The 23202-nt window shown below is 41.7% G+C and overlaps 1 protein-coding gene across 1 annotated transcript in view; it reads left to right on the top strand.

Moving 5' to 3' along the window:
* The window catches only part of SLIT3 (slit guidance ligand 3), a 561455-nt gene that overhangs the window by 41019 nt on the left and 497234 nt on the right, over positions 1 to 23202 (top strand). The window contains exons 2-3 of the mRNA XM_081035897.1: positions 3964 to 4035; positions 10116 to 10187. Coding sequence (XP_080892023.1) covers positions 3964 to 4035; positions 10116 to 10187 — 144 coding nt within the window. The remainder of the gene's footprint in view (positions 1 to 3963; positions 4036 to 10115; positions 10188 to 23202) is intronic.

The following is a 23202-nucleotide window of genomic DNA, read 5'->3' as shown; positions in this document are numbered from 1 at the left end:
GGACATGTGGGCGTCACGTGACTGTAGTTCCGTTGTTAGTGGGAAACTAAATGTTGGAAGCTGGCTGTCTCTTCCTTTCTCTTCCATCACTCTAGTTTTTGCAAAATGAATCTCCAAAACTTAATGGCTTAAGACATTTCATCCGTTTTAGTCTCTCTATCCCCGTCTCTGTGGGCAAGGGTTCAAGAGAGGTTCATCTGGGTAACCTGGCTCAGAGATTTTCGTAAGTTATAGCCAGATGGTGGCTGGAACTGGAATCTCAAAGTTATGGGCATTTATGTGCTGGTCTTCTAGGCTAGAAAGATTCAAACAGACAGGGCTGAAACAGCTGGGGCTCCTCAGGCACCCCTCTTTTCCTCGCTCCCTCCCTTTCCCTTTCCCTTTCTCTCAACCCCTCCCTCTCTCCCTTTCCCTCTTCCCCTGTCCCCCCACCCCATCCTCCCTTCCCCATGGTCTTCTGGTCTTCTTACATGGCAGTTTAGGGCTCCAGTGCAAATACTCAGAGAGCCAGTCAATCACTTATTGTCTCTTCTAACCCAGCCTCCGGAGTTCTGCATGTCTGCCTGCATCTTATGTGTCCAGTCAGTCACAACGGCTTGCTCAGGTTCAAGGAAAAGGGGCATACACTCCCCTTTTGATGGCAGGTGTATCCAAGAAATCACCTGCAGGCATGTTCTAAAACCACCCCCCATCAGATACTGTAATGGCGTCTCCATCCAGAATCACCCCGGGTGGGCCCATGCCTGCACATGGTTCGGAATGCGTCCTGGGCTGAGATCTGCTGGTTCCCTCTGAGGCCACAGCTGAGGGCTGAGAAATCTAGCTAACAAGGCAGAGGAGCCTGGGCTGGAAGGATGGGGGCTGGGGAAGGATGGGTACGTGACGTGGCACAGCCTCGTCAGTGTCCATTTATTTACTGCCCATTTTCAGCCAAGCATTTTTGCAACTTCTCACCATGCCAAGGTCTGCATGTAGGAGAGGGTTACATGGAGGCTCAGAGAACTTCAGGAAATTATGCAGACTCACAGAGCTGGGAGTGGGGGGTGGACAGATACTTGAACCCTGACCTGTCTCACCTCAAAACACACATGCTCCCTGACCTTCTCCCTGGCAGGCTGGCAGTTTGTGTTTGTTGGGTGGCGCCGGGGAGATACCATGGAAATAGGTGTCATAGGCAGCGTGAGGGGGCACTCTTTTCACCTATTGGAAGATATTCTATCTCTTGGAGAATCCCAGGATTCATCTCTAGGCCAGAGTTTGGCGTGGGGCAGTCAGCTGTTCTGGGTGCACTGAAATTTCAGAGTACAGGTAAGGGGGATATGTAGTTCAACTTATTATAGTAACAATAGCTGCCATGATTGAATATTTAACAAGTGTCACACAAGAGCTGTGTATGCATTATCTCATTTAACCCTCATAATAACTCTTGAGGTCAAGATTATCACCCCTGTTTAGTAGGCAGAGAAACTCTGCCTCGGAGATGAAGTGAACTGCCCTGAGGTCACCCATTAAGGAGCAGGCAGGGATTCAGACTCGGGGCTGCTTTCCTCGGAGCTCAGCCTCCCAAACATGGACTGGGGCAGCCCCACAGTCCCCCCACCCTACCCTCAAGCCCTCAGCATCTCAGCAGCACACTCTGTGCCCCTTCATGTAATACGTAGTAATTGAAAATATTGATGTTGGGGTGCCATGTTGTGTCCCAGTAATTAAACCCTTGGTGGCATTGTCGTATTCAGAGTTGTCAAGGGCCCTGAACAACTGTCCTGATTGTGACGGGGTAAGCAGAGCACACGGGGTGACAATGAGCATGCAGACTCCTGCCTGTGTGCTGGGGCCTGCTCCTCACAGGAGCAGCCCTTTTCCCTGCACCATTCTTGCTCTTCTTGTACCAGCATTCAGCTTGGCCTGAGAAGTCTAAATACTGCTGCTCTCCATCACAGGCCCGTTAAGAAATGGCTTTGCTATTTAGAGGGCGGAACACTGGCTGAGGAGGGGAGGTGCTTCCCAGGTGACGTTGCTCAAGGACCCACTGATTTTTTTTTTTTTTTCAGTATTTCAGATCTCAGGGCATTAATCCTTCCTCCAGCTTGATTTTGCCTTGTGCCAAGTGCTACAATCTGAACATTGTTTCCTCCTTCTTTTTATGCAACTGTAGAACTCACAAGTCTTACTGAGACGTGATTGCAGGATGACAACTGGAGGACCTGAGTAGGAAAACCAAAGAAGTACTGTAGTCCCCCCTAATTCATGGGGGCTACGTTCCGAGACCCCCAGTGGGTGTCTGAAACTACAGCTAGCCCTGAACCCTCTGTGTACTATGTCTTTTCCTGTACATACTTACCTTTTCCTTTTAAAAGGAAGCGCTTTTCGGATTCTCTTTGGCGTATCCAAATTGCCAGCATCACTACTCTTTTGCTTTGGGGCCGGGATGAAGTAAAATAGGAGTGACTTCAACACAAACACTGTGGTTTTATGACTGTCGATCTAATCACCGAGATGGCCACTAACAGACAGCGGGCGTTTACAGTGTGGGCACGCTGGACAAAAGGATGACTCACGTCCTGACAGGACGGGTTGGGAAGGCGTGAGATTTCATCACGCGACTCAGAATGGCCCATGATTTAAAACTTATGAATTGTTTATTTCTGGAAATTTCCACTTAATATTTTCAGACTGCAGTTAACCGTGGGTAACTAAAACTGCAGAAAGCTCAACTGTGGCTATGTGGGGACTATGGTAGCCAAAAGTTGGATGGGGATCATCACCAGAAAATGGCCTCTTAGTACCTAAATGTTCTGGAAGCAAGCAAAGCCAGTTTACAGGTATCTTGTTGAAACCCCAACTTGACCAAAACCCTGAAAAGTCTCTCATAAAGAATGCATAACAAATGGGAATGAATCGTTCAACATTCGTTATTGAGAATTATCATATTATTTACGGTCCTTCTTGTGTGTCCAGTCTTCTTAGATAATTTTGTGAACACAGTGTTTGTACAGTTGTTCTCAGGTTCATTCTGGAATTTGGTTTTCTCCTTTCTCCCCAACAACAGTGACACCATAATGCTCCCATGGTATGCTTTTCTCTTTGGGGCCATTTCAGGAACTTGAGCCTGCAAGTTGAGGCCGGAGTGATCCATGTAGCTGTCATTACCTTCTACATGAGACTAACGATGTCGGAGATGACCTGTAGTTTGTACTAGGCACATATGTTACCATGTTGGGCTTTGGAGTTTAATGAGGTATGGTCTTTGCCTTCACGGGGTCTGCAAACTGGCTGCAAAATCGACAAGCACTTAGCTAGGTACCACAGTGAGTCAAGATTCTTTTGGATTCAAGTGATAGCGAATAAAACTCAAACTGGTTTAAGGGAGGTGGGGTAGAGGGGCTCATGCTTACAGTACAGAGGTGTGTGGCTTCAGTCATGGGTGGATCCAGGATAGCAGCAGGAGTCTGTGTTTGTTTGTCTCCTGACTGGAAGGCTCTCCCTTTGTGGTGATAAGGTGGCTGCAGGCAGCTTAGCGACTCCACTGGAGAGAAAGCTGCTGGGAAGTGGAGTCGTGTATCCATTCCTGAAACAATCACTGTGGTCAGAAGGACTGAAGATGGCTTAAGCCGGGCCTGGATTAGGTGCCCATCTCTGGAGCTGGGACAAGGAGCCAGCCTCACTTATGTGACAGGGTCTGAGAGGTGGGGGAGGGGAGCTTCCAATGAAAAATTAGTTACCTGATGAAGGGGAAACAGAAGCAAGGCAGCTCCATAGAACAGGGCTCTATTGCATACATAACGGACAGCTTATTCCATGCAATATCCTTAAGGTTAGTTGGGCATGCTCAGAGGATACCATTAATCATTGGAATTGCCTTCTCCTTGACAAACAACGTCCCTTCAGTCCAAGCCAGTCTGGGTTGAATAGACCATAAATGTAACCTGCAAAAGTCTGACCCGAATTTGCTTTCCATTGCAGTGACCTGGACAGAAATAATATCACCAGGATCACCAAGATGGACTTCGCTGGACTTAAGAACCTCCGAGTCTTGTAAGTAGCATGTGACTCTTCAAAACGTTTTCATTTTCAGCATTTCTGCCTTGTAGAAATGTTCCATTGCCCTGACATCATAAGCACTGGGCAACAGGAATTCAGCATCCTGAAGCAGAAAGCCTTTCGTTGGTGTGCCCAGGTTTTCACAGGTGTCTTGGTGCTGCTGGCAGGGCTAGAAGAAGTCAGTTCTAGCACCAAGGAAACCGAAGGCTACACACAAATAAATCAACATGCCCAGCTTCTGGGATGACAGCAATGCTTCCCTTCCAAAGAGATTGTAATTTCTTCTCCAGCCTGTGCGTTAAAAGAGCAATCAAGACGAAGGTTATTTATCTTGTTGCTTAATGGAGAGGTGGGGAGGAAGGAGGGAGAGAGTCAGATAGGATCAGAGCCCTCGCTGTACACACACAGCTGTGCAGACAGGTAGCAGAATTTGAGATGGGCATTGGTGGAATGGGGGAGCAGGGACTATCAGGTCTCATTGCTGAATATTGAACAGCCATCTCTAAGTCTGCGAGTAATAAGCTGCCCAAGTGATTGTCCACTGGCAAGTCTCAGACATTCAGTTGTGCAAGAGAGGTGCAAGTGGACCCTCTTTACTTCTGGACTCAGAAGTGGATTGCACCCCATAAGTGTGACTCCAGACTTGGAGCTTGATCTGGGCCATTTGGTCACTGCCTTGGTGTTTGTTTTCTCATGGAATCTTGGCTGGCAGATCGTTACTAGAAGCAGCAGCTAAAGGCTTGGCATCTGAAGCCACCTCCTTCTTTTTACTAATAGCCCTATATAACACAGTGAATTTTATACTAAGGACAGGAAGTACCAGGTTCTGGTCCTGACACAGAACTGACTGCCCACGCGACCTTGGGCAAATCACCATAGCTCTTTGGTCCTCAGTTTTCTCATCCACGACATAGGGAACGAATAGTGTATTAGTTTGCTAGGGCTGCTATAACAAAGGAGCACAAAGTGAGGGGCTTAAATAACAGAGATTTATTGCCTCACAGTTCTAGAGGCCAGAAGTCCAAAATCAAGGCCTCAACAGATTGGTTCTTTTTGGAGAGTTGTAAGGAAAGGATCTGGTCCAGGCCTCTTCTAGCTTCCGGTGGCCTCGGGTTCCTTGGCTTTTAGATGGTTGTCTTGTCCTTGGGTCTCTTTCTGTTGTCTGCACTCTGTACCTGTCTGTCTCTGTGCCCAAATCCCCCCTTTTTATAAGGACACCAGTCACATTGGATCACGGCCCACCCTAACGACCTCATTTTAACTCAATTACCTCTGTAAAGATCTTAGCTCCAAAAGAAGGTCGGATTCTGATAGACCGGGGGTTAGGACATTAACATATGAATTCTGGGGGGAATACAATTCAATCCGTAACAAATAAAATTCCTTCTGTCTCTCATAAGCGCACATACAATGCTTTATGGTTTTAACATTTTCATGAGCAGCCGATGTATTCTCACTGCAACTTGTGGAGTGTTGCTTGTAGAACTGTTTTCCTGACTGAGAACTAACAGTGGTAATGCTGATGACAATAACCAAGTATGTGTGGTACCTTCCACAGACCAAGCTCTGTGTTACATAGTTATTAACCCCCATCTGCCCAGAGAAAGCAGAGGCTCAGATCGGGTAAGTGGTCCCCACTCCACACAGCAGGTGACAGAAGGAGGAGGAATTGGAGCCCAGGATGTGTGCTCTCTAACCTCCCTGCGGTGCCACTGTTTGTTTGCATTAGAGGGAATTTAGAAAACCAAGAAGGGAATTGTCTACCTGTTTTGTAAATGCAGCACTGATGTCCAGACAGCTTACTTGAGTTTCCCTGAGCACACTGGGATCTGAATGCGAGGCCCCAGCCAGGATACACTTTCTCCACGACATGTTCTCTAGTCTTTGGCCAGTACATTCTCCTCTCTCCATCCTCAGAGGGCAGACCCCACCCTCTGCCAAGTCTCTCTTTGGCTCTAAGCAGTTATATGTCTGTCAAATGACTGGCAGCTTTGACAAGTGCGTGTGGATCAGAATTGAAATTGGGATAAGAATGAGGGGATTTCATGGCTCAAATTTAGAGTGATTTTTATTGAGGAGATGCAGGTAGTAAATACCTATTCCAGATCATTTGCCAGCTTAAAGAACAGACATTAACTTCTCTCTTTATTTTTTCCCCCATTTCTAACCCCTGCCTTTGTGAAAGATTTCCTTTCATGCAAGTCAGAAAATGCTTCATTTTCTAACAAAGTAAAAAATAATCTTTTGATTTTACCATTACTTCAGAAAGACTAATAAAAATTCCAATTTCCATATCTGTTCTCTGCAAATAGAAAGTTTAAAATAATCACAAAAGGTTGTATTAATATCCTTCGGATGGTCTACAACATTCCTTTGACTACAGTTTATGTTTTCAGTTAATTGGTGCATTCTTCTTCTTTTGATAAGCAGTGCCCAAGCCCTCTCCCTTTCCCCACTTTATAGACTCTATTAATATACTGGGTTTCATTATCTTCCTTATCAACTCAAAGACAATCCCATTCAAGTGGCCCTTTATTACTGTGAAAGAATTGGTTAGGTGGGATTGCTCAAATGCTTTCTAACAAACACCAGGAAAATACCCAGACATATAAACCATAGTGTCCCTCAATCTATTCTTTGTAGCTGAGTAACCTAGACAATTATCTTTTCTGAAAAGCTTTCATCACACCTTGGCACATTCCCTGTATCTGTTTCTTATTTACAGTTTATAATGAAGCCAGAAAAGATTCGATAGTCTTGAATAATTTGAGCTTGCCACCCATTTCCAAGCAGAACTGCTAATATGGTGCTGGGGGATGGACAAAAGCAGATAAAATGGAGATTGGGGGACATGGGCCTCATTCAAAGGCAGTTTTTCCCAAATAAAGTGCGTTCAGAAAGAAGATATAAGAGTTGCCCATGACGATTCTCTCTCCCGTGGGGTAGGAGTAGGAAAAGGTCTCCTCTGGTGCTGTCATGTAGTTCCCTGTGTAGCAGTCTATTGCAAGGACTCTGCAATGCCCACAATGTGGAAAACAGCTTTATCCCAAATGGGGTTAATAAAAGAGCTAAACTCCACCCAGCCATCATCACATGGGAGCGACTTCCGATTCTGGTCCAGTGTTAAAACTAAAAAAATAACAGTGCCAAAGGAGCTGAAAATGAACACAGTGTGTATCCTCTAATGCAGAACAGACTCAGGCCGGGGACAGTCCAGCCTTGTCTGGGTCCCCTGAGTGCCTGCATCTGGTCAGTCAGATGAGAGCAATAGCCAAGGCTTTAGCACAAGCTCCTGAACTGCCTCTCAACCCAGAAGTCTGGGCAGGAGGTGCACAGCTCATCGATTCATCAGATAATGATGATTTGTCGAGCCTTTATGTGCCAGGCTGATGGATCTAGGAAGTATATGGAAGGGGCCCTAGATACCTTATCAGTCAGGGTCCTGGAAGAAAAGAGAGATACTCACACAGGACAAACGAGGAGCCCTAAATAAAGAGTTAGTAGAGGCAAGGTTAAGAGAAACCAAGAAAAGATGATGAAATTCCCTGGAGCTTGTGACAACAGGCCCCTAGGCCTCGAGGAGCAGTGGGAGGACGTGGTTACTCTAGGAAAGGTAGGGACTACCTGACAGGACCTGTGCTCTTAGGTAGAAGGATGTCCTCTCACCTGCTGACCACCTGCTGGTGACTCCCAGTGGGCAAACCCAACAGGAAGCCAGAGTCTGATCAAGCTGCCAGAAGTTAGCCTCCTGGGGCCCGAGCAAAGCCGGAAAGGGGCAGATATCTGTGCAGATATATTTGCATTTCTTCTACTCCCTTTTCTGAAAGACGCTAGCAGTGTTAGATTAATTAGTACAGAACTAAGAGATTCAACCTAGGAGGTTGACTGCTTCAGAAACCCAGAGGGGATGTGACACTTAGCTACCCTAGTGTTGCTCCTTGTTATAATTGAGAAGTGATGACAACCAGCTCTGTGATGGATTGATTGATAGTAAAAACCCAGCTGAACAAACCACCCGGCACTAATACTGAACTGCATCCCTGTTTAGCAAGATGTGCTAGTGTGAGTCTATTAGCATTCCAAGACCCTCCTTGCCATATGGCGGATGGAAAAGGAAGAGGAAGGAAGGAAAAGAACATTTATTGTGTACCAGATCCTAGACGAGATAATTTACACACTTCATTTTTATTTTCACAAGGACTTATGCGATGTTTTCATTTTTCCTACTTTACAAAGGAGGAGACTGAGTCTTAGGTTGACTAGATAGCCCGATGTCACACTGTCAGCTGGTAAGAAGGCAGAAAAGTGATTCTAAAGCAAATCTGGCAAGCACACCAGCCTGGGAGTTAGGGGGCCCACCCTCACTGGCTATGTGACTTTATACAAATCATTTCTCCTGGGACACATCTCTTAACCTCTCTGCTCTGTGGTGTACATATTCGTTAAGTGAGGAGACTGTACGAGACTATCCTAAAGGGGCCAGAAGTAACATAAATGTGTGAATCAAAGTAGATGAGGACTGTGGAAACTGGGGAGCCCATGCGTCCTGCCCAACCCATACTCAGTTCTGGCAAATTGTTGATATTTGGAAATAGGAGAGCTGATTTTTCAAAAGGAGTTTCTTTTGGGCTGTGTGTGTGTGTGTGTGTGTGTGTGTGTGTGTGTGTGAGAGAGAGAGAGAGAGAGAGAGAGAGAGAGAGAGAGAGAGAGAGAGAGAGAGATCCTGATTTTTAATTGTTCGCAACAAATTCACAAACACATAAGCTGTCATTGAGCCCAAACACAATGCCACATCTCTCTGACAGTCTCAGCTAGAAACTACGTGTCTCCTAGACTAGCGTTTCCCTTGATGCAAAATCAGTATGTGCTGTGGCCCAAAGTCCCCATTAGCTTTTCATCCGTTCCGTAAGCCTTAATTAAGTGTGCTGGTGACTTGCTAGGCCTGGGAGGATGAAGACGAACGGAAGGTCTTCCCTTCTTGGTCCTTAGGCGTCTTGGGGAGCTAGACTTGAAAGTCGCAGCGGCCCGAGTGTTAAGCCTAAGAAGTGCAGGGCGTTCTGAAATGTGTGAGAGCTGGAGGGCTGTCATGGAAGGACTCCTTCTGAACAGAGTGCTAAGCCTCCTCGGGGCTCCTCTGCCTTCCTTCAGCCTTTCCTTCAGGTGCTTCAGGGTGCCTCTCTTCCTGCCTAATCCAGAGCAACCCTCGGACCTTCCTAAACTCCACCCTCCAAAGAAGCATCCTTCAGTCAGCACGACATCCCCCCCAAGTCCCATTCAGCCACAGGGGCAGCCCCCGATGGAAACTACGCAGTTTCATTGCTTCCTTTCCCAACATCCAGCTAATCCAGTTTAAGTTGCCACTTTTTTTTTTTTTTAAGTTAGGGAAACAGATGTTTCACTGCATGCTCAATTCTTAGGATTATGCCACATGCATGAACCCAATTCGTTTAAGCAGAGTGTTTCGGTTTTTAAACACCTGCGTGGAAGACTTTGGAGGTCAGCAGAGCCCGTGACCTGGGAGCCCCAGCTTCTGTGACCATCAGCCTCATGTTGGGAACAGCCAGGCCCCAGGCAGTGGAGTTACTGGCACCAGGCTGGTTTTTCTTCGTCACAGGCAGTTGTCCAACAATAGCGCCACCATTTCTACTAGGAGACCCAGAGACAGAGTGAGCAGAGAAGGCCCTTTTCAAGGAAGTAATTTTGAATCCCCGAGGGAGGGAACTCCAAGGGAAGAGATGCTCATTATATGTGTGGTTTTTATAAGAAGCAGCTTTTACCTCTTCCTTTTCTGTGAAACATCCTGCAGTGCTTGGGGGGACATTTGCTGAGAACATTCTTAAAATAGAGGCATGGAAACCAATCTGCCAGGTAGAAGTGTGCAGGCGGCGAAACCCTGGTTACCGTGACACCAAGCTGGGATGTGCATTTTCTCATCCCACCATACTGATCTTGTGGAGGGTTGTGGGGAGCACCTGAGGGTCATGGGGCCTGAGTGCCTGCACCTGCATGGCCTGGAGTCTAGTGTGAATATCCCGGGCCCCGCCTGTCCTTGACCACGCTGTCTCTGCTTCTAGGCATCTGGAAGACAACCAGGTCAGCGTCATCGAGAGAGGCGCCTTCCAGGATCTGAAGCAGCTGGAGCGATTGTAAGTACAGCACAGCCACCTTTCTGGAAGTCTGATTTATTTAGCTTTTTGCAAATTGGCTTCATTGTGACCTTCCCCCCCCCCCCAAAAAAAAGTCTCCAATGTTTAATAAAATGTTTGCTATTATATTCAAAGCACATTAGATTCATGTTACAGAAGCACAAAATTCATATAAGCACTATTTAAAGAAAAAAAAAAAAAGATGCTAGAATTGGCATCTGGGGTTGGTTTTTCTTCTTCCCAGCCTTGAGCTCTCTCTTGGTATCTGTGTGTGGGTCTACTTCTGGCTCAAACCTCAGCCTTCTCTTTGGCAGAAAGAGGCCCGCAGTTAGTTCCGGTTATGGAAACCAGTGTCAGAGGGCACCACCCTCCTCAGGCCCTCACCTCCTCCCTGCGCCCTCTCTGCCCCATTCTCATGGGAGAGGAAGGACAAAGGGGAGGAAGGCTTCAGAGTGCATGTATCTCCTCTGAACAAGACTCAGCCTGTGTCAAGAAGCCCACACGTTTCCACGAGAGAATACATTGCCAGTGGGTTAAAAATAGGCCGCTGTTCTGACTCTATCAGAGGGAGAGAGGAAAAGGGGCAGGATGGGAGATGGATGGGGCCCCCGTTTGTTTTGTTGATTAATGCTTCAGCAGAAAACTCTTAGGTCACTTTGATGAGGGAGGCTGTGCTCAGATGGTTAAGCGGGCAGCTTCACCTTTCTTCAGTTAATCACATCTGGCAGCTCATAACATCTGGATATTTGCTTTCTGCCCTCTGAGCGGGGATTGTCCCCAAGAGCACTTAGTCATGCTGGTGGGCGGCTCTCTTCCATGCTTGCCTCCAGTCCTGGTTGGCCTGACATTTCAGCCTCCTTCTTCTGCACTCATGCACGGGGGCGCTGCAACAGCTCGCTGCTCCACACATTACCCAGAAGGTCGTTCCATTTGACCTGTTGTCCGATCTCACCTACAGAGATGGGCGTGGGTAAGGTGGGGCGCCTGTTACCAACTTGTCAGCCCGTGATCATTCTGTCGGGGGCAACATGGGAATGAAAAGGGGTGGAACCCAGCAAAATCCTCCATGCTTCCTTCTGTCGTGTGAATTGTCTCATTTATTGCTCTCCTGATGGGTCAAAGATCAGCATATGTTCTACTCTTGTTGGTGTGAAAATATGACATTTTCTTATAAGGGAAAATAGTTATAAAAATAATGAATGTTGCTTCTTTCTATGCTTTTGTTTTTAAGTTTCTTAAATCTTAAATTCTGCTTTTTACTTGGAGCAAGGAAAAAAATACAAGTATTTGTTGGACCTGGTTCCTTCATTTGAAATAGGCAACCTTTCTATGGAAGAATAAATATACAGTTCTTAGTGAAAAGGCCACCTCTTACTTAATCTTCTGATTAGAAGAGTAAATAAATTTCCAATTCATTAATTTCATGGTTGTTGGGAGGGAACTAGTTGAGTACCTTCGACATGCTAGGAACTGTGCCAGTATTTTATGTGCTGTTATTTTATCCCCACAAAATTCCTGTGAGGTGTTATTACCCTCATTTTGCAGATGAAGAAATAGAGGCCCAGGGAGATGAAGCCAAAGAATTGTCAGGGGGGAGCCAAGATTCAAAGCCACGTCTGTCTGACATCAAAGCCCACATCCTTTCATACTTCTGTGCTGCAGACATTAGATGAAGTGTGATCTTTAGCAATGGTCCTGCAAATAGCCTCTCACATACCCATTTAACTCTAGGGAATATCAGGGAAATGTTCTGGCAAAGGCACTTTTCTTTGACTTGGTGAACATGGCTGAAATACCACGCATGTCGGGGGACTAAGGGTATTACACGTGCAGGGTAAACCTGGCTATTTCTCTCCTTTGGCTTATTAGAGGGTTAAGGCTAGCTGCTGTACTAGATAAACCCTCAAATCTCATGGCTTAACCCTGTGGAAGTCATTTCTTATTCATATCAAACCCAGTAAGGGCAATCCTGGTTGCTGGGCCTCTCTCCTGCAAGGAGACTCAAGGACCTGGGTTTTCTCCAGTCCTTAGCCCTGCCATCTTTACATCTGGCCTTCCAAGATACCATACTTTGTCTGCATCAAGCCAGTGGAAGGGAAAATCGCATGAAGGATTGTGCGTGGAGTGTTTTCATGGACAAGACCTGGAAAGGGTACATGTCACTCCCCCTCGTACATACCTTGGGCTAGAACTCAGGCACCAGAAACTGCTGGGGAGACTGGGAAAGGTGGCCGAGTGATATGCCCAGGAACTAGAGGAAACAGGCTTAGTAAACAACTAACCAGTCTCCGAGTTAATATTGTGACCAAGCTGAAGATGTGCTTGGTTAAGAAGAAGAATGGAAGTATAGGCAGCTGACTAGTATGCACAGCTAGGTAGACACCTTTATTTAAGGTCTTTCAGTGTCAGCGAGAGGGAGGGTGTGTGTGACATTATCCTGATTAGCGTTAATCTGGTTTTAGTTATTCAGTCTGTCCCCAAACAGACTGAGAACTATAAAATGGGGAAATACAATGTATTTGCTATTAACAACTAAAGAAGTAGATGGCTGATCGTTCCATCTCTAGCTCTCACTCCTGACTTACCTTACCTGTGTCTCTGTATTTGGTAGTAGATTAATCTTTTTTGGTCATCTTCTGCAATACAGGCTGGAAATTATACAGGTCGTGATAATTCATTTCTGGACTGTTTATTTTTCCTCAGAACAATCATTATTGCTTTGATCTCTTGAGGCTCAATGAGAAAGGGGAGAGAATTCTGACCTGCAGGTCTGAACTCAGATCTCTCTATTTCTCCATGAAAGGACCCCTGCTCGAGACCGAGGGGGGTGTCCCTTCTCTCATAGCACGTTTGTTGTCGTCACAGCACTTAGTCACACCATATTTTAATTCCTTGTTTGCCTGACGTCTTTCCCCCAAATGATGACTGTGCTGAGATCAGCAATCATGTTCCATTTAACTCTTAATCTCAAAGCCTTACATAAGGCATGATAGTAAGTGCTTGTGGAATATTCATCAAATAATTAGGCTTTTGTCTTATACCAGTGTGTCTGAAGTGGGACCAATTTTCCCCCTAGAGCATACTTGAAAACATCTGAAGATATTTTCGGTTGTCACAACTGGAGGATGCACTGCCATGTAATGGGTAGAGGTCAGGAATGTTGCCAGACATCCTACAATGCACAGGACAACACCCACAGTAAAGAATTATCTAGTCCAAAATGTTAATAGTGCGTAGGTTGAGAAACGCTAGTATTATATTTACCTACTATGTGTCAGATAGTACCTTAGGCACGTGACTTATGCCCTCTGATCTAACCCATACAACAATATTATAAGATTAGAATTATCATGTCCCTGACATGACAAAATATAAAATTCAAAGTATTGCCTGTGAAGTATTGTTAAATCTGTTTACCCTAAATCTAATTTAGCTAGATTTCACTTCTGGTTTCCAGAAAGTGAACAGGATAGAGAAACAAGTGAAATTAAACTAAGAAGAAACAACTCCTGTAGGTGGGACATTATATAAGATAACTGCCCTGGTCTCTTCAAAAAGACAATGTCATGTAAAATGTCACACATAAAGGTTGGGTGACTTTATTAATAATAGATAAAATAGACTTTAAAACAAGAAACATTGTTGGAGATAAAGAGGAATATTTTATAATGATAAAGGAGTAAAAACATACATAAAGCAAATTTTGACAAAAGCATACAACTGTAGAATAAACATTCTTTTCAAGTATATATATGGAATGTTTATCAAGTACTGGTCTAGAAATCAGGTGTCAACAAATATCAAAGGATTTAAAACATATGGATTATTTCCTCTGACCACAACAGAAATATTCAAGAAGTCATAAGAAAAAGATAAATTAAAAATTCCAAAATATTAGGAAATTAAGTAATATACTTCTAAATAACCTCTCAGAGAACATATCATAGAGGAAATTAAACGATATATTTTTCTGAATGTTAGTAAACACACAATATGTGTGGATTGCAGCCAAAGCCATGGTCAGAGGAAGATGTATAGCCTTTAAGCTATATTACTCAATTTATGATATATATTATGTATAGTACATATTTAAAAAGAAGAAAGGCTAAATTTTTTTTTAATTAATTTTATTGGGGTGACAATTGTTAGTAAATTTACATAGATTTCAGGTGTACAATTCTGTATTACATCGTCTATAAATCCCATTGTGTGTTCACCACCCAGAGTCAGTTCTCCTTCCATCACCATATATTTGATCCCCTTTACCCTCATCACCCACCCCCCACCCCCTTACCCTCTGTAACCACTAAATTATTGTCTGTGTCTATGAGTTTTTGTTTCTCATTTGTTTGTCTTGTTCTTTTTGGTTTATATACCACATATCAGTGAAATCATAGGGTTCTCTGCTTTTTCTGTCTGACTTGTTTCACTTAGCATTATTCTCTCGAGATCCATCCATGTTGTCACAAATGTTCCTATATCATCTTTCCTTAACGCCGAATAGTATTCCATTGTGTATATGTACCACAACTTCTTTATCCATTCATCTATCGAAGGACATTTTGGTTGTTTCCATGTCTTGGCCACCGTAAACAAAGCTGCAATGAATATTGGAGTACACGTGTCTCTATAGAGAAATGCTTTTATATTTTTGGGGTAGATACCCAGGAGAGCGATTGCTGGGTCATATGGTAATTCTATTCGTAATTTCTTGAGGAACCTCCACACTGCCTTCCATAGCGGCTGCACCAGTCTGCATTCCCACCAACAGTGTATGAGAGTTCCTTTTTCTCCACAGCCTCTCCAACACTTGTTACTATTTGTTTTGTTGATGAAAGCCATTCTGACTGGGGTGAGGTGATATCTCATTGTGGTTTTCATTTGCATTTCTCTGATGATTAGCGATGTTGAGCATTTTTTCATATGTCTATTTGCCATTTGTATATCCTCTTTGGAGAAATGTCTCTTCAGGTCCTCTGTCCATTTTTCAATTGGGTTGTTTGTTTTTTTGTTGTTGAGTTTCATGAGTTCCTTGTATATTTTGGATATTAGCCCCTTATCAGAGGAACTGTTTGCGAAAATCTTCTCCCATTCAGTTGGTTGCCTCATTATTTTGTCAATAGTTTCTTTTGCTGTGCAGAAGCTTTTCAGTTTCATATAATCCCATTTGTTTATTTTAGTTTTTACTTCCATTGCCTTTGGAGTCAAATTCATAAAATGCTCTTTGAACCCAAGGTCCATAAGTTTAGTACCTATGTTTTCTTCAATGCAGTTTATTGTGTCAGGTCTTATGCTTAAGTCTTTGATCCATTTTGAATTAATTTTGGTACATGGTGACAGATAGCAGTCCAGTTTCATTCTTTTGCACGTAGCTATCCAATTCTGCCAGCACCATTTATTGAAGAGGCTGTCTTTCCTCCATTGTATGTTTTTAGCTTCTTTGTCAAAAATTATCTGTCCATATTTATGTGGTTTTATTTCTGGGTTCTCAATTCTATTCCATTGGTCTATGTGTCTGTTTTTCCGCCAATACCAAGCTGTTTTGATTATTGTAGCCCTGTAGTACAAGGAAAAATCAGGGAGTGTGATACCTCCAGTATTGTTCTTTTTTTTAAATATTGCTTTGGCTATTCGGGGTCTTTTGTGGTTCCAAACAAATCTGATGATTTTTTGTTCTATTTCTTTAAAAAATGCCATTGGGATTTTAATGGGGATTGCATTAAATCTGTATATGGCTTTGGGTAATATGGCCATTTTAACTATGTTGATTCTTCCAATCCATGAGCACGGAATGTCTTTCCATTTCTTTGTGTCTTCTTCAATTTCTTTCAAAAATGTCTTATAGTTTTCAGCATATAAATCCTTCACATCCTTGGTTAAGTTTATTCCTAGGTATTTTATTCTTTTTGCTGCAATTGCAAAAGGAATTGTTTTTTCTATCTCTTTTTCTGAGATTTCATTGTTGGTATATAGGAAAGCAATGGACTTTTGTACGTTGATTTTGTAGCCAGCAACTTTACTATATTCATTGATTGTTTCTAATAGCTGTTTGGTGGAGTCTTTAGGGTTTTCTATGTATAGCATCATGTCATCTGCAAAGAGTGACAATTTAACTTCTTCATTCCCAATTTGGATGCCTTTTATTTCTTTCTCTTGGAAAGGCTAAATTCTTGATGGAAGTATTCATCATAGGAAGCTAGAGAAAGAACAAAGTAGAAGAAAGGAAATCAGTAAGAGCAGAAGTATATGAAATATAAATAAATAAATACACACACATGCACATTTATATTAAAAAAACTCTAAAAAGCCAAACTTTCATTCTTGAGACAATTAATAAAATTATTAATACTGGCAAAACTGATCAGAAAACAAAAAGGCAGAAGGCTAAATTACCAATACAAAGGATAAAAGGGGGACATAACTATGAATTTTACAAAGATTGAAATGATAAGAGCGGATTTTGAACAACTTTATTTTAATAATGTTAAAGATTAAGTGAAATTCAGAACTGAGACAAAGGATGGAAAGTCTGTGTAGTCCTTTGCCTATTAAAAAAATGAAATCTTTAATTAAAACATTTCACCAACAACATCTAGGTTCAGATGGCTTCACCAGTAAATTCTACCTAACTTTTAAGAAATAACTATCAATTTAACATAAATTCATTCTCCAAAAAGAATGGATATTTGTCGTTTGGGTAGCATAACCTTTATGGCAAAACCCACCAAGAGAATTTCAAGTAAAAATATGAACCAATGTATTTCATGAATATCTTTACAAATCCTAACAAAATAGTAGCAAAATGAATTGGGTGATACATAAAAAGGATATATTACAACCAAGTTTGGTTTATTTAAGGAAGGCAAAGTTGGTTTAATATTTGAAAGTCTCCTCTCCCAAATAAACACATGCTGAGCAACTAGGATAGCAAAACCAAAGACACACAGACAACATCTACAATAAAACTAGTGGACAAAGTATCCCAGTAAATCCCTGCCCCTTTAAGGTGTTGGGAGAAAACAACTTATGGTTACAAGACTTTTGTGTTATCTCATTTGTCAGAGAAAGCAGAGGGAAAGTCACTGAAATTCTTAAGACCCTGAGAAAAGGATATCATTTAAGTTACCAATATGCATTCAGTGGAAATAAAATAAAGTGGCCAATCTGAGAAAAGCTGCCAAATCGGAAGGGAGTTTGATTAGATCCAATTTATGGTAAGTACAAAGGAACCATATGTGATAATGACTTATTTGGAGTATTTTTGGCCCTATAAACTCTTCAAACGAACAAAAACAAGGCTCTTTTTCAAAGAAAGGCCTATCATTGATAAGAAACTTCTGGGAGTAGTTGATCAGAACAGGCAAAATAGTAGAAATGAAAAGAGAACTTCTTGATGAAAGTGTTAGAAATCACCAGAAGAGTCGTATCTTAGAAAACACAAAGCCCTGTGTTTCATTAGTTTGCAAGAAAAACCAAGAATGAGCTCTAGACTCTTGAAAGTAAAAAAGTTATCACTTCCCACCCCTTCCTCATAAAACTAGAGGGAATTTCTTTCATTTAAGAAATAAACAACCAAAAGGATTATGATTGAAGCTCATACAAAGTTTTTTTATAAGAAAAAATTTAAATAAGAAACATAATAACCTCCATTGAAACAATGAGAAAAAGGTACTAATAAAACCGATGAAAACTCTAATAGCTTAGTTCAAAACAAGCTACACAAATTTAAGATCATCTAAAGTATAAAAGAACAACATACATCTAAATTTAAAAACTCAGTTATTAGATGATTAGAAAAAAGTAGGATTTGAAAGGAGGGGTGAAGAAATCAAAAAAAGAATTTAGAAATAAAAGAAGTCATTTCAAAATAAATACTGCCAATATCCTGAAGAAGAACAAACTTGGAAAAATTGTACTTTCCAATCTCAGACTTACTATAAAGCTACAGTGATCAAGATAGCATGATGCTGGTGAAAAATAGAAATATAAATTAATGGAAAGTAATGGAGAGTCCAGAAATAGACCCATTCAAATATAGTCAACTGATTTTTAACAGGTACAAAGACTATTCAATGGAGAACGAATAGTCTTTTCAATAAATGATGCCAGGACAATTTGATGTTCATGTGTAAAAAATTGAACCTAAACACAAACCTTACTTCTTACACAAAATAAATTCTAAAATGTATTGTAGTCCTAAATTTAAAATGTAGAACTATAACATTTCTAGAAGGAGATATAACAGAAATCTACATGACCTTGGGTTTGGGGATATATTTTTTTGCTAAAACACCACAAGCATGAACCATGAAAGAAACAAAACAGTAATAAGCTGAACTTTATTAAAATTAAAAACTTCTGCTTTGCAAAGGGCACTGTTAGGAAAATGAAAAGACAAGCCACAGACTGGAAGAATATGTTTGTAAAACACATAGCTGGTAAAGGACTTGTATACAAAATATGCAAAGAATTTTCAAATCTCAACAGTAAGAAAACAAACCACACTAGCCCCCCCCCCAAAAAAAAAAAGAAATGGGCAACAGATTTGAACAGACACTGCACCAAAGAAGATAAATAAATAGCAAATAAGCATATGAAAGAATTCTCAACATAGTTTTTCATTCTGGTAATGCAAATTAAGCAAAATGAGATACCACTGCACATGTATTAGAATGGAGAAAATACTGAAAACTGAAGTTACTAATTGCTGGTGAGGCGGCGGAGTAACAGGAACTCTCCTTTATTGTTCTTCAATAATGCAAAAATGCAAAATGTTTCAGCCCCTTTGGAAGACAGTTTGGCAGTTTCTTACATATCTTAACAGAGCTTTATGCAATCCAGATCAGTGTCTGGTTGCTCGGGGTTCCGGGAAGACGGGGTGCATGTTGAATAGGTGGAGCGTGAGAAAGGAGGGGCTCAGGATGGCGAGACCTTGCCGTGGATACTGAAATGGTGAACGCTTGCATCTGTCAGAACCCAAAGCGTTGTACAGCACAGAGTGAAACTTAATACATGACAGTGTTTACAATCTTTTGGAAATTGGAGGGTCCCCAAGTGGAATGCAGACTGTGATGACTCTATGAGGTATGATCAAACAATACGGTGAATGTTTAAATTAAAAAAAAATTATTACAGTAAAAGACACACTGCCATTAATTCCCCTCAAAATGCTCTTCCTCATTTCGAGCACACTTATCCCGTCATTCTGGCCACTTTCTGAAGCAGTTCTGGAAGTCCTCTTTCGTGAGTGTCTTTAGTTGTGCTGTCATGGCTGCCTCGGTGTCCTGAATCGATTCAAAACGTTTACCTTTCATGGTCATTTTGACTTTGGGGAAGAGCCAGCCAGAAGTCACACAGTATACCAGATCCCATAATGTTCTTATTTGACAGAAATTGCCATATATCAGAGGCAATGTGTGACATGGAGCCTTTCTGTTGTGATCAGAAAAAATGCTGAATGCTGCTGCCGAGTGCCATGTAACAGAAAGGCAGGGATCTTCATTATGGGAAGTGGCACGTCGACCTTAGTAACAGTGTGTGACAAGTTTCAACTTATTTGGTGCCGTCAGTCGGGTGTGAGTTACGCTGAGAGAAGGTGTGTTTTAAAGTGTGCCGTAGTCATCCTCTATCATGACAACGCTCTGTGTCACACATCCCTTCTGGTATATGGCAATTTCTGTGAAATAAAAACATTACAGTGTGTCCTCATCCACCTTATTCACTGAATCCGGCACCGTGCGACTTCTGGCTCTTCCCCAAAGTCAAAATGATTCAGGACATCGAGGCCACTATGACAGCACAACTTAAGACACTCACGAAAGAGGACTTCCAGAACTGCTTCAGAAAGTGGCAAGAACGACGGGATAAGTGTGTTCGATGTGAGGGAGAGTATTCTGAGGGGAATTAATGGCAATGTGTCTTTTCCTGTAATTTTCTTTTTAAACATTCACCACATTGTTTGATCCGACCTCGTATGAGTCAACCTCATTGAAGGTGAGAGGGGTAAAGGTCAATCTGGAACTGAATTGAGTCTGTAAGACTAAAAGCAAAGGGAACAGCACTGAGTACTGTACTCTAATGGGTACATTGTTTACCACAGGGCGACAGGTAACAATTCTGAAATCACTGTATATGTACATTGCAATTGAACAATGGATGATAGATGGTGGGGACTGGTTTCTCACTAGTGAAATGGTGGGTACAAACAGGCAATGGTGATAGCGATAGGGATCCATATGGGAATGGATTAGACTTGGGGACATCAGTATGAACGAATGTCTAACCTAATATAGATGCTTCCCTTAATCCGGACGGATGTATGTACATTCATACATTTATTGACATGCGAATAGACACAGATTTGTATACAAGCAAACATCCCCTTGTTGTGCCAGCAGGAGGCCCTAGGGGCAGTGACACTGAGCATGCCCAGTGTCCGACTGTGGTTTCTAATGCCATTCTCCAGTAAAAAGCAACTAAGGCATCTTGGAGAACGGGCTGATTCTAGGGCGGCGGCATAAGATGTGTTGTGCCAGAGAGAAAGTAAAAAAGAAACCCCAAACAACCTACACTTATTAGGGCATATCAAAGGACTTAGGAGCAAACTGAAAGAGCTTTAATGGCCAAATCGGGAGCAATTTGAGCAACAAAATAAATAAATTAGATTATTGCCAAGGTGTAAAATAAATATCCATGAGTCCATACTGATATAAATAAATAATTGAATAAGTAAATAAATAGGGAGAGGAGAAATCTCCCATGCAGAAGAATTCTAAGTAACTTACACAGATTTTCTTCCCTCAAGGGGGTAGAGTATAACTCCTTACTCCTAAAATGCGGGCTTTGCATAATGATCTTTCACAAGTACTGTATGAAACGGGAGTGGGGAACAGCAAATACGACACACAGATGTAAAAAGCTTACATCTATGATATGCATCTCGAAAACCCATAACCACAGTCTAATGAAAAAAACATCAGAGAAATCCCCACCAAGGGGCATTCTAAAGCCATCTGAATAGTCTTCCTCAATACTGTCTAGGTCATCTAAAACAAGGAATGTCAAGAAGTGTCACAGCCAAAAGGAACATAAGGAGATGTGACAACAAAATGTATAATAAATAGGGCATCCTGGATGGTATCCCAGAACAGGATGGGGGAGGGGGAAATATATATAAAATGAGGGAATAAAGCATTGACTTTAGTTCATGATAACATGTCCATATTGGTTCATAGCGTCAGATGTACTGCACTAGTGTAAGATGGAAATAACAGGGCGCATGAGATCACTCTATACTATCTTCCCAACTCGTATGTAAATCTTAATCTATTCTAATACAAAACATTTATATTAAAAAAAAAAAAGCTGACTACGCCAAGCCCTGCTTGAGTTACAGATACATGAGCAAAACAAATGTTACTGTTTTTATATGAAATATACATAATACATACTAATCTAGCTGGAATTCGGGAGCAAATAAATGTAATGGATGATGCTTTAAGAGAAATAGAAAATGGCAAAGAGAATATTTTAAAAATCTATAAATTAATATAGAGGTAAAAAAGATTTAAGAGAAAGTGAAAGATACAGAAGTCAGTCAAAGAAGTTCTAAGATTTACAATATGAATGTCTGAGGAAGAAAACTAAAGCAATGGAACAAAACACAACGGACAGTAATTTAAAAATTCCTGAAATAAAAGATCATGTGAAGGTACATTTTGAAAGGACACTGAATGCTTGAAAAAATAGACCCTGAAGATTTAATACCAAAACATATTCTAATAAAACTATTGGGTCTCAAAGGAAAAAAAAATAATCCTTACACATTCTTCACTGAGACACTTATAATGGAAAGAAAATCAGATTTCCAGTGTACTTTTGGCACCAAAGCCAGAATACGATTGAATAACTTCTTAAGGAAATAAACCGTGAAGCAGAGGTTTTATAAAATGTGAACTAGAGCCATACATGTAAAGTGTAATGACAGCTGACTGTTACGAAATTCAGGGACTCAGCCATCAGAGCGCCCGTGGAGCTCATGCCGAGGAGTCCACCAGAGAACAAGTTGCATACAGCCCAACGAGTGGCCTGAGGTGGCCTGAGGACAGACGGAGTGTACCTGAGAACTCCCTGGGCTTTAGGTGGGGACCTGTGACTTGGTGTTAGCATCCCGTGAGAGAAGGGCTGCGCTGTCCCCAATCCTCCGTGCTTGCTCTCTCCCTATGCTGGCTAAACGGACAGCTCTCCGAGAACCTAAAGGATGTCAAAACACAAAAGGAAACTATTCTCTGACCCTGCTGACATGCATCTGGCTCTTACATGAACGAGAAATAAACTTCTGTTATTTCAAAAATAATAATGTAATTCATTCATCCTATTGACAGAGTAAATAAGAAAAGTCATTCCTCTCCATAGATGAAGAAAAAAGTACTTGATAAAATACAACACTAATTCATGATTTAAGAGCATTTAAAATAATAAGAATAAAATGGAACTCCTTTACGTATAACCTAAAAGAAACGTCATAGTTAATGGTGAGATATTGAACTGTTTCTCCTGCAAGATGCCTGTCATCGTGACTTCTGTTCATTATTATATTAGAAATCCTGGTCCTGGCAATGATAAAAGAAGGGAGGCAGAGAAGGAGGGAGTGGAAAGAATAGATATAAGGATTGGAATCAAAGAATTATGTCATTATTTGCAGATGCCAGTATTGAGTACATAGAAAATACAAAATAATCTACAGATAAATTATCAGGAATCCTAAGTTAATTCCCAATGTCAATGGACACTAGATCAATATATCAACAAATCAGGATAACTTCTATATACCAGTGACACATAATTAGGACATTTTTTTAAATGATGTTTACAATAACACCAAAAAATATCAGCTTCCCAGGAATATAGCTAATGAAAGACGTGCAAAACCTTAACACACGAAAAAAAACAAGCATTACTGGGAGAAATGACAGATGACTCAGATACATAGAAATATTATGTTCATGGATTGGAC

This window comes from Rhinolophus hipposideros, assembly GCF_964194185.1.
Source record: "Rhinolophus hipposideros genome assembly, chromosome: 23".
Classification (NCBI taxonomy): domain Eukaryota; kingdom Metazoa; phylum Chordata; class Mammalia; order Chiroptera; family Rhinolophidae; genus Rhinolophus; species Rhinolophus hipposideros.
Note: the sequence above shows the minus strand (reverse complement) of the source record. Positions and strands in the feature narration are given on the sequence as shown.